Source organism: Poecilia formosa, unplaced genomic scaffold (assembly GCF_000485575.1).
Source record: "Poecilia formosa unplaced genomic scaffold, Poecilia_formosa-5.1.2 Scaffold52, whole genome shotgun sequence".
Lineage (NCBI taxonomy): Eukaryota > Metazoa > Chordata > Actinopteri > Cyprinodontiformes > Poeciliidae > Poecilia > Poecilia formosa.
The window spans coordinates 2053962-2066931 of NW_006799991.1; the positions used below are offsets into that span (position 1 = coordinate 2053962).

At 37.6% G+C, this 12970-nt stretch overlaps 1 protein-coding gene across 1 annotated transcript in view; it reads left to right on the forward strand.

Annotated features, from left to right (window-relative positions):
- The first annotated feature begins 344 nt into the window (after nt 1-344).
- The window catches only part of fbn2b (fibrillin 2b), a 74323-nt gene continuing 61697 nt past the window's right edge, over nt 345-12970 (forward strand). Inside the window, exons 1-2 of the mRNA XM_007552740.2 lie at nt 345-433; nt 8225-8529. Of these exons, the coding sequence (XP_007552802.1) occupies nt 8351-8529 (179 nt within the window). The 5' untranslated portion in view covers nt 345-433; nt 8225-8350. The remainder of the gene's footprint in view (nt 434-8224; nt 8530-12970) is intronic.

Below are 12970 nucleotides of genomic sequence, written 5' to 3' on the forward strand. Positions count from 1 at the left end.
GTGCTCTAAAATTGAGTCTTAATTTCCATGCTTTAGTGGTAATTGATATGACCTGAAGGTTATTTACATTACCACACTGTTATCTCATCACTCGTTTCGCCTAAAGGTGAGGGTTTTTTTCCCCTTCCCTCCAGCTTGATGATAGTGAAGCCATGTCAGCCACAGTGGGCTTCGCTGCTTGGCCCCTTGTTATAACAACTCCAGGAGTCTTGAGGAATGTGGGTTTGTCCTGCAGTCCTTTACTACCCCCCTCCTCTGCCTCTGTCTCGCTCTGTGTCCCCTCCCCTCGCAGAAACCCGGCAATTCCTTCACTTTTTTTTTTTTTTGCCTTTTCCCCTCACAAGCCCCACAGTTCAATATTCCACTCTGGGGCTCATATCCCGTCTCAAATTGCCGGGCTCCTCGACGCTGAGGCACTCCGAACTGTTGCAAGGTATTGGTTTGTTTATTAATCTTACCATTTGAATGTGAAAGGGTTTTGTTTCACCTTTGTTTCAGGAACCCCGTTGTTTTGTGGCGATTATCGGCTCACGCGCGACTGCTTTCAAGATTAGGACCAAAGAACCAGATTAGGATGCGCAGAAGCTGCGGAAAGTTTAATGTTTGACGCCCGCGAGTTATACTCTTTATTGCTTGCTATAAAAAAACGTAGAAAACGCGTTCAAAGTTCAGCTGCTTAAATATTTATCTAATTTTTGCTTTTAGTATCATGGCTATCTTTCAAGGATTTTTTTCCCCCAGACATTTTCTTCTGTGTGGGAATATCTTGTGTTTTATTGAGTTGGAGAGGATGTTGAGCTTTTCTTAATTCATGGAGTTCGGCTGGCATTCTCAGATTATTTTGTATCATTTCCTGTCAGCTTTCTGCAGCAGAAACTTTTTCTGACTCAAATATATATATACATATATGTTTTTTTTGTGTATGTAGCAGATGATTCGTTTATCTCTCCCTGATTTTTTTTGTTTGAGATTGTCTGCATCTCATACAGCCGAACCACTGATCCAACATTAAATGTTGGGAGATGCACAGAGAAAATAGCTTTGCTGCAACAATGCTCATTAAGGACGGGTCCTCTCCCTGCCTTAATTTGACAGTAGTTCTCCTCAGTCGGGTCATTGATCATGCATTTCTTTTGTTCGGCGCTGATCCCGCCTCCGTATAACGTCCTGACTGCAAGCTGAAGCATTAGTCTCAGATTTGAGGGGATTTAGAGATAACTTTCACTTGTAGAGGAAGCATTAGGAGAGGCAGCACAGACCACCTCGAAGTTTTGATTTCGACTTACATTTATTAAGTATTTTTGAATTACTGCAGAAATCTGAATTATAATTAAGGTCACTTCTAATTTTGCATGCTTTCCTATAAAATGCCGTGCAAATCTGGGCGCTGTGCTTTAGTCCAGCCACATATGTGGTATAGGCTCCTGATTGGGGGGGGATGGAGTTTGGATGTGCTGAGGTTGTATATCATCAGGGGCCCACATTGTGCTGCTAAAACTGCAGTTGAATGTTGAGGCAGGAAAGAAAAAAAAAAAAATCTTCAGGGCTTCCAGTGCAGCTGGACCCATAATGTCTTTCATTTTAAGATGTTAAAATTTAATACATAATGCAGTTTAGTTAGGGTTGTAAAACAATACGTTTACAGGCTTTAGTGGACAAATAAAAGGCTTGTTTGGGTCCAGTCCAACAATTTGCTTTCCTGATTTCAACTGTTTTCAGTTTGTGACGCTTTGGATCAAAAATAATGGAACAGACTAAAGATTGCTTTTATAGTCAATAAAGATCTGAGCCAGATGAGAACGAAATGGCTCTTTTTGACACCCGGGAAAACATTGTGTGCGGCAGAAAACGAACAATCTGAACAAACAACACAATGAACATGGCGGTGGTGGCATCATGATGTGGGGATGCTTTTATTTAGCTGGAAAAGAGAATTTGGGTTTAATTGATGGCATGATAAACTAATTCTAATACTGGAATAAAGTCTGAAAAATATTTGACTGCAGCAGAGGTTCACTTTCCAACATGACGATGACTCTCTAAACCTACAGCCAGAGCGTCAGGGAGTAGTTTAGAGTAAAACATCTGAATACATTAGAGTGGCCCAGTCAAAGCTTAGACCTAAATCCAAATGTGAATCTGTAGCCAGACTTTGAAGCATTTGATCTCAAGCCAGTCTGAATGAACTTGAGCTAATTTAAAAAAAAATAAAATAAAAATAGTGTGTAGATTTTCAAAGCTCAAAGAAAATGCTCAGATGTTATTACAGCAAAATGTGGTCCTTCAAGGTCTTGACTGAGGGGACCTGAATACAAATGTAAGCGAAAAAGGTTAAAACCCAGTCCTGCATTTTCACTCCACTCCATTGTTTTCTTCTGTGTTGGTTTATTACATAGACTAGAAATACGTCCAGAAACTCAGGCTTTGTGCAACACATAAACTCTAATTGTAACTCAGTACATTGGGTTCTCAAATATACTTTTTTATTGTTGTTGGTTAGAAATGAATTAAGATAAATGAAGTTGGTTTTATTTATATAGTGCCTGATGACAACTAATATATATTTACCTGAAGCAGCTCAAGTCCATGTACAATCCAATATGGTTCATATTCCATTCAGATGCATCCAGTTCACCAGATTCCAGTTCGATTCATCCAAATAAATTCATATTAATCCAATTACAATATTATACAACAGAATCAATTTAACCATTTAGTGGCTTTGTAAAAATGTTTTCTACAAAAACTCAGGTGGTTGCGTTACTTTAAGGCAAACGATCATCCTAAACAAATGTCGGTGGACAGAAAAATAATCTTAGTTGTTGACTTTACCACAAATTCCCCGTCATCTTCGCCCCACTTAATATCTCTGGCTCTGCATTTAGCTCCCAGCTTTCCATCATTTTCAGTTAGTAAACCTTTAAATATATATAACTTAATAGACTGGTTATTCCAAAATTTTGAGGAGGTAATGGGAATAGCATGACTTGAATAAACTTTTTTTTTTTAAAGATACTAGGGGCCCAAATTTTTAACAGTAAAAATAAAATTTAAGAGAGAAAAGTCTGTTGGACAGATTTAGCAACTTGGCTAATGTCCTTTAATAGATGGGGCACGCTGAACTGTGCTCAGAATCGACTATTTAGCAAGGACAAATTTTATGGCAGCCCATAAAATGTAAAAATAGAAACAAGCAAAATGCATGTAGTTTAACGGAGGTTGGAATCATGTCTTTGCAGTCCGACGTTTCTCAATTGACTAACGATGTATTATTCCAGATAGAAAGGAGATCCAACACTCTGCGGACTTGAGGAGTCTCTCCTAAATACAAGCTCTGGACCCGTCATTATGCAATTTAAGAATCCTAAGTGAAACTTATGTTGAAGTTTTCCATTTTTAGAAAGCTTTTATGCACCTCTTGAATCGTAATTCTGAGAAAAAAATTATCCGTAATAATATGATGTAGTTTTAAATTAAGGATGATGGCAGCTGGTGAAGAACTGATGTAGAGAATTATAAACTGGTTTGACTGAAGGAAGTGACTCCAGTGGTTTACTGCTAGAATGTGATACTTATTAAGACATTCCCCTGCTCCCAATCATTTCTGTCTGACCATAAATGAAGATTTGTTTCAGTCTACATTCTAGTTTAAATCCATTTATACTCTTAATATGGTTAGAATAAGGGACTCTTCATTATCTTCAGACTGTTACAGATTTTAAAACCGTGATTTCATCAATGATCGGAAGGCAGTAGTAATGTTTTCTTGCCTGAGTTTTTCACTGCCTAATATGTTTTTCTAACCAAATGACTTTTTGTCTTTTTGCAGCCTAAAGCTGTTTTATTGAAACAGATTAAGACAAAGAAAAACAAAAAAATAGTATTGATTTCAGGGGAAAAGCAAACTGGAACACACCACAAAGTTATTTTACTTTTTTACTGTTGGTTACCGTTCTGCTCTCTTGCGCTATATATATATATATTAAGCTCGGCTATTTGTGTTAACATTTGAAAAACAATAAAAACTGAGGATCAACATGGTGGTGTCGCGGTTAGCCCTCTAGTTTCATAGCAAGAATACTTCGAGCTCAAATATCAGTTCCCCAGGATTTTTTTTGTTTTGGTTAGAATTGACAGATTCTTCTGTTACAATTGTGGCTTTTCTTCTGGTTTGCTGGTTTTTCCCCACAGTTCAAAAACATGCTTGTTATTTGGGAGAACACGAATGGCTCTTTCTCAGCAAGACATCCAAGAACATCTGTTTCATGACTACTTGGCCTTTGGCCAGTCGTTATTTTTATTTAATCCTAGAAAATAGGACAAGTTGACATATGTAGACTATATATTCTCCCTGAATTCAGCTCAAAACCTTTGATTGGACTGGTTTTGTTCTCCCATCGGAGAAACAATTTCTCAATTTATACTCTATGTTGCCATTTCGCCCCTTTCCTCTTCCAGTGTGCTCCCTTAGACTAAAATTGTATAATTCTATTATTATTTTAATCATTGATGTCTAGCCTGGATGAGACGCCATTCACTCATTCAGGCCACTGGAAATAGACACGGAAACCAACAAAAAGGTCATGTAAGCTTATAAAATAACCTGGATTTCAGTAAGTTCTTGACTGGTGTCTAAGTAAATAAAACTGATTTTTATTAGCCTCTGAAGTGTTGATTAATGATCAATGAAGATGCACTCATGCAAAAATATGTGGACACTCATTTATTTATTAAGAAATGTTCATGTATCCAGCTCTTATATTACATTTTACTTATCTCTGGAAAAGAAAGGGATTTAAAAGTGAACATTGCTTTACTCAGTAACCAAGATATAATAAAATTGATGTCTCCTAGCTGGTGCTGATCACTTTGGCTAATATAAGATCAATGAGATGCTTCATATAGTCAGCTACCAGACTCAGGATTAACCTGAGACGGACTTGCCAAACTCCTCACTTTCAGCTGTGAGATATTTGAGGGGTTTCAGCCATGGTCATCTCAGTTCAAGTCACTCCACAACATCACAATGAGATCAAGATTTGACCTTTGACTTGGCCCTTCTTAGTTTCAGCCAGTCTGTAGTGGATTTACTGGTATGTGTTGGGTCATTGACATGCTTCAGGGTCAAGATCTGCTCTTTTAAAAAATTTATATAACAGATGTTTCTTATTTTTCTCAAGCACTCAAATTCATAGTGGATTGTACAACGGTAAGCCGGTCAGGTCGTGATGAAGTAAAGCATCCCCAAACCATCAAACTTTATAGTCATTTTTTTTTCTTCAGGTTATGCCAAGCATTACCTCTGGTGTTCAAATAATTCACTTTTAGACTTTTTTTTTGTCTAAAGAACATTGTTCCATATGTCCTGGGGCCTCATTTATAAAACTTGTGTTTGCACAAGCTTTGTAAAGCTTTTGCAAACAAAAGCTTGAGGGTTGAACATGTTACTTTTTATATAAATGTTGTAATAAGAAATACAAACCTGACGGGAAACTGCCAACTCTGACGTCTCTACCATAAGCACTGTAAGGGTTTATGGTAAAGACGGAGGGGGAAATGGCGACACAGATGGTGAGGAGGGGAATTGGTGGGATAATTAAAGGTTCGTTAATTATCCCACCAATTAACGGACACTGTCAGAAATACAGTGTGATTTATGCTTGCACTAGATAGTCTCAGCTTTACATGAGGACATTTTAAATAAAACATTTTCTCACCATCACGTTCCCGTCACCACTGATAAGCAGGGTGAGCCCTACCACAGGTTAACTCAAATGGTGACAAGGTGTGAAATATCAACAGGGATTTCTGTAAACATCTAAACACTGTTGCGACACCCATGCATAACAGTGCATAATGGATGCATTGGAAGAAACGATAGAATCAGCAGGGAACACGTTTTCAGGAATCACCCAGGTTTTCTGGCCTAGGACGAGTATTTAGACTCTCTTGGACATCGTTCTTAGATCTAGTTTTTCCGGGTTGATACACAAAGCAAAATAAGACACACACACGCACGCACACACACACACACACACACACACACACACACACACAAACACCCCCCAGCACTCCGCTCGCAGAAAGTAACTGTTCATACAATGTAGACTGCATTAAGAAAATGTGTCATGATGATGAAACTATGCAAAATTTAATTAAATGCCACACATCATCAACATGCAGTGCCTGCTGTTGGTAGAGCTGCCACATTTTATGGAGAGCATCTCTTTTCTGTCTGTCTCTCTGCCATCTTCTCTGCTTAACCCTTGTGTTTACAAATGGGGTCCAACCGAACCCACACACGTAAAACTTGTATCATTTGCCACAGTCCTCGCACGCACAAGGGTTGAGACATTATTAGGTTCAGAAAAAGTCCTCCTCACTGCTAATATTTTATTATTTTAGGAGTTCTCTTGAGACCTGAGATCCTTTGCGAATAGTTTAATTATAAAATTAATTTTAATTAGTAAAATTATAAGAAAAATTGTAGAATTCCAGAAAATCTAAGAATTTTCCTAAAATGACTTCATAGAATCTTAAGATTCTACGAGAATACGGGTCCAGCTTTTCTTCAAAGCTTTTCATCTGCTTCTTTACCACCATATTGTTTAGTTAAAGGCCAGTAATGTCTGCTTTTCCTCTTGTAAACAAGACATCTGTTTTGAATGGATGTCTCCTGCTTTGATTTTTTTTAATGGACCTTAAAAGAAAAATCAAAAACCTAATTTAATGACTGGGTAAATGTGAGCACTTCTGCTCACATTTGGGCAGCTTGAGGTCATTTCATTCTGATAAAAGCATGTAGTTAATATTTTAGTCTGTGATGTTTCAACTTCCTTCTTTCTTGCTTTTCACCTCCATACAGTCACTTCAGTAAAACAAACTTTATAAGCAACGTCTTAAAAAAACAATCAGCTAGACTAATTCTGATAACACTCAACAATAACACTTAAATGTAAGAGTTAAAATAAAATGTACCAATATTTCATCAGTATGAAGTAAATTAAGCCAGAAACAGAATTGATTGGCAAATCCACTGGCAGCTGCATCTGAGAAATGAGAATAAGGCTTTAAATCTTTGGGACAATGATTGGGCAGATAAAAGTGTTTTTTGTTTGTGTTTTTGTCTTGTTGTGTGGTTTGGCTGACTCTGATATTACTTTTAAATGTCCCATCAACTTGGAAACCAGCTAAATCTGACACATGCTTGTTTTAGGTGTGGGTCAGCTGATCTGGACTTTCCCATTTCAAATAAATAGCTCAAACCAATCAAAAAAAAATAAATAAAACTAACATAAGATCAGGTTATTAAAACTCCTGGAAACTGCAGTGTCATTGATAAAAAGAATGGATAAGTTATAGGATAAATTGGTCGACTTCGTGATCTAAAAAAACAGAAACAGAGGAGTTGATTGTTGACGAGATGCAGGTGGTTGGTCACTTTTAGTTTGCAGCTGGGAGCAAAGACAAACAGTTCAAGGCAAGATGGAAAATTATCACAGAAATGGCTGAGTGGGGACTTAATTGATCACAAACCAAAGGAACAAGCTTGATAAGTAATCTAAGAGAAAAAAAAATACAAATAAAATACAAGAAACAGAACCCAAGCATAAACAAAAAGCAAATGAATTAATTAATATGGCAAGACCATTTGAACAATAATGAGCACACGAAAATCATCAGAATATGGCAAGATCTTTAGTGAAAACTTCCAATCCAAACAAACCAAAACCCAAACACTCCTGGATCATGACGGTGAAAACAAAAAGGAAGAAAAAGCAATGTGTGTTTGCTTTAGGTAGGAGGGTTATGTTTAAGCTACTTGTCATTTAGGTATGTGTTAGCTTGTCAATTGAAAAAAGCTTAAATAATTAGGTTTTCAGAAAGCAGGAATTTTACCTTTGACATAGTTAAGCTTAGCCTAAGTTTTTACCAACTGAGACATTTGTACACTTGATGTATCATGACTCTTTACTACCAAAATTAGTCCTCAAAGCCTCATTTTACTGATAATTTGCCACCAGAAATAGGTAATATTATATCTGATCACTTATTAACTGCTATAAACCTGTCTTCAAAAAGATGGTATGGGAGTTTATTTGACAGTGGGGACAAATCTGATCGCTTTGAAAGTTTTTTCTTTAACAAGAGTTGAACTCCTGAACCACAATGTGTAAGTGTAAAACGTCTGACATGTTTCATTATTTTTTCTCTTTCTTTGCAGCCCCTGCCCAGGAGTCAACGCCAGGCCCGGTCTGGATGTAGATTTGGTTCCTGCAGCTACATCATACAGAGCGAGAGCCTTAGCAAAGCGGGGGAGCGCCAGCAGGGGGGATAGCCAGACCGACCAATGGGATCAGGGAAGCTGGCTCAGATGCTGCTGGGATGGGCCGCAGTGTGTCTCAGCGCCATGCAGGTGACTTGTGCTCAAACCGGAAATGGACCTTACCAAGCTAGCCGCTTCACTGGGAGCGTGGACCAGAGGGAAGCACAGAGAGTCCGGCGCCGTGGGCAGGACACCTTGAAAGGGTAAAAGTTGTTGCCTTTTTCAAATCTCACATTTCCATTAGAGCACTAAACTAGCAGGAGATATATATATATTTTTTTCTTCTTGACTATCTGAACTTTTTATGGCTGTTTTTCTTCTTGGACTCAAACCGACCTCGTCTTACACTCCTATTGTGCTCTCGTATTCTGCTGATTACTTCTGGACTATTTTCTCATAAAAAAAAACAACCTTAACAGACTGCTTTACATACTGAAACCTCCACATATATTCACTGCAAATGAACATTTTCATGGGAAAAGAGAGAAAAGAAGAGATTCATATAGGCAGCACCCCCTGCTGAGTAAAAAGTATTCCCCACATTCCTGTGAGTGTATGAAAAGTATTGGGTTGTTCTGCACTGCGGTTTGGTAATATTACAAGATCAGGTGTTTCACATTGATTTGAAAGGCGGACTTGGGGATGCATGTGGATACATATTTCAAATATTTATTATTTTATGTGTCGGAAATACTTGCTAGAAACCGGGATCACCTCTCACCACCGGCGTTCTCCTCCGACCTCTCTGTTTCTTTTCACGTCCAACTCTTTCACTTTGCAAACCAGCCTTAATTGGAGTGGTGGCAGAAAACACATCAAAGCAGCAAAAAGTTCACATTTCTTTGGAAAACAAAGGATGTTTTTTTGGAGCCAGTTTTCAGCGTCCCCATCAGTTATTCCAATCAGTATCCCATCTGTCCCAGCTCAGGCTTCCCCCAGTGCCAAGCCACAGGAAATGAGGTATTTGTATCACTAGTGAGGGATATGAAAAGGGGCATTTGTTTCACGGCTGTAGGTGACAAAGCGCCCTGAAAGTAGGAGAGAGCAGGAACTGTATGAATGAATGCAAGGCAATGGGATCTTCGACACAATTCTTAAAATGTTATGTTTTTGTTCTGACTTCTTATCCTAAAAAGAGACATTATATTATATATACCAGACACATAGAGCCATTTTATAACACAATTAAGGAGTGCTCTAAAAATGGTGTATATATATATCAAACACGACTTAAAAGAAATTAAAATCTGTCTCTTTAAGAAGCCGCTACTCTTTTCGACACCCCGCTTTCAGCAAGTCATCAGGACAACATTCCCCTATTAATGGTTTGAAAACAGTTTTACTGGCATCTCACTGAGAAGTAGCTTGTTTAATGAGCTCAGCTCAGTTACACAAAGTGTTTGTCTATTGCTGCTGCCACTAGTCGGAAGGGGCTGAGAAGGGGAGTTGAAGTTGAAGGGGAGCCCTGAAGGGGAAGCTTGGAGCTAAAGCCTTCTGGTTTAGCTCCAAGCAGGAAGTTCTTTGAAAAGGCAGTGATTGGTTACACTAGGGGAGAATAAATCATTCTCAATTGATTTAATCTCATTTGAGAATTAAATCGTTCCAGGATTGTTTCATGGAATGATGCATGAAACAATCAAAGCAACATTCAAGGCACGTTTTCAGTGAGAAAATAACGTTATAACATGACATAAAGCTCAAAATAGTACATTTTGTATACTGCCCCTTTAAGGTGAACTAAGCTAAACTTAAAGGTTTGACTTTTTGTTGACTGTGCAGATTTCCATGGGGAGTTTTTGTATGTTCACTGAAGTTAAGATGTCTCATCAAATTCATTTTATGAACCAAAAAGACCATCGGTCAGTGTTGCCTGTAAAGTCTTCTTTCTGGACTTAGACATAAATCAAAAGCAAAAAATATTTTTGAAGGTTTTAGGGATAAACTTTTCTATTTAGTTCTTTTTCTGTTTATAACCACCTGACAGAAGTTTCACCTGTTAAACTATGCAGAGCTCTAAAGAGGGACCAATTTGGTCGCAAGTGCAAGCCGAAGTCCAGGACTACATCTAATCGAGAATCTACGAGGAGCCTTAAAAATGGCTGTTTTAGATGCTTTTAATTCAGTCCCCCTGAGCCTGGCTTTGGCTTTTTTTATTTGGAAGAATTTTTTAAAAATGTCAGTTGCTAGATGTGCAAAGCTGGTAGAGACAAACCGCAAAATCACTTGCAGCTGCAATTGTCATAACAAATGGTTCTTCAAAGTATAAATTCAGTGAGACTGAATGCACACCACAGCAATTTTTATTTGTAAACAACTTTGAAACCCCTGTCTTATTTTCTTCTACGTCACAATTAAGCTCTTATTTCTGCTATTGGTTCACACAAGATTCCAGCAAAGTACATTGAAACCAGTGTTACGTTACAAAATGTGAAAAAATAAATAAATAATTGTACCACTAATAAATATTTTCTGAATGTAATTGTTAATGGTTCTGGCCATGATGCACATGTTTTGAAAATGACTGAAAATATATTACCAACACTAAAATGTTCTTTTAAAAAAAAAAACATTTTTTGTTACTATGAGCACGAAATACTTAAAGAGAAGCTCTAAATCTTCGATCCTTTTATTACATTTGCTTAATGTTACTCCAATTAACCGGACAGAACCGCCCATGAACTGCTGCGCTGAGCCAAAGCACACAGGATTGATGCGATAAATTTACTCTCAGTTTCTGTGTGAGTTATTGCCGGAAAATGATCAGCATTTCTTCAGAACCGAGCGAGATTAGTCATCTACACGTGAGCCTGTTTCGTCTGACCAGAAGTCCTGAGAGAGTGGGAATCTCATTTGTAATGAATAAGTGTTTTGGCTGTTTGTTTCGCTTTGTTTAATATAAGCCAAGGTTTTCTTTCCCAAGAGTTGTTGAATTTTTATGTGGCTTGTTCTCCCCAGCTAACCATAACCTCTGCAAACCCTTGCTTGTACTTTCATCTGAGGGTTGCGCACATGGAGGACTATCAGCAGCTCGGTATGGGTTTCTCAGGTTCTGTGTGTGGGATATAGAGAGAGGTTGGTTTAATGATGGTCATTATTCTGGCCTGGAGCTCAGCTGCAGTGTTTATTTGCTGGCTGAAGGAACGTATTCCCTGGTGTTTCTCTGGGAGCTCTGGGTCTGATACTTACTGACTCTGATTTATTGGCTCTCACAGAAGGCTGCAGGCTGGCATAAGTCCACTCTAGGGTGGTATTTGATCAGACCTCAGGCGGCTTAATGACTTTCTGGGCTGCTTTAATCCACCAGTGATTGACTGTCTGCTTGTTAGGAAAAGTGTGTAGCATAGGAAACTGTGCTACACACATGCCCCCCCTGCTTCTTGGTACTAGTTTCCTGCCAAAACAGAGAGAAAAAAAAATCCATTGTTTGATAAGATCACTTGAATGTTGAGTTAAAACTCTGATTAAGTCCTGCTTTTGGTGCAGCTGCCTGTGGTTTTTTTTTAACTTTGCCCTTCTTGGCACTAATTTACAAAGAATTGGCAGACAGTCAGCCCCAAAGCAGAAAATTACATTTAGTCACTGCAATCTCTTCCAGGATAATGTCACTATTCTCCTGAAGATTGGAGGAAAGCCTGAGTTTACAGTATGTCTTGTCAAACGTGATAAAGACAAAAAAAATCCACTTTTATTTGCTTCTTTTTTCCTGTGTGTGTATGCTTACAGTTAGATTTGGGATGGCTCTGTATGAAATTCTTATTATAATCTTGGATGAAAATACTATAATTTCACAAAATCCATAACTGGTGTAATTCATTTTACTTAAAACAGCAATGAAAGAGCAAAAGCTTTTTGCTTGATGAGCGAAAAGTAAAATCTTTTCCTCCTGCAGAGAAAATATTCTGACATATGCATTCCTATTGTTATAATAATCTTATCATATGGGATTTATTTGATTCATGAAATCCTTAAAAGGACAAGCAAGCATAGTTATTGGATGAATTTACTGGTTTTAAATTTGACTTTTAGATTTAAGAAAAAATAAAGCAGCCATGAAAAATAGTTTCATTCCACAGAAAACCCTTTTTGCTTTTCTTTAGCAAAGTACAACAGGATCATATTAATTAGTCAGGCTACGTGCTAAGGTAGTCCACCCTCAGTCCATTTCTTTAGACATCCTGCTTGTAGCTTTTCAAATGTACTTTTAAACCAACCTTAACAAGTGAGATGTGAAAGAAAACTTTTTCTAGAATCTCTGTAGAATAGCTATTGAAAACTGTACCTAAAAAAAAACTTGAGTTTATCCTGATACCTGCCACTTTTCTTTAATGTCATAAATCAACAAGTGTAGAAATAAATAAAGAATTTGTAATTGCCTCTGTTTTTAGTCTTTTATATGAGCAAGTCAGAGATGGACATAAAAAAATGGAGGAATGAGTGATTTCCACTGGATTTGTCTAACATCTTCATATAAATGTGTGGTTCAGATTACATCATTGTGTCATGTTTGTATTTATTTAAATAACTAAATGTGGAATAATACTAAAGATCTCACACAAACAACATAAGGTTAAAATACAGTTTATTCTACAAAGAGGATATCAATGAGGATATCATTGATTAGGAAAATTCCCCCAAACAAAGATA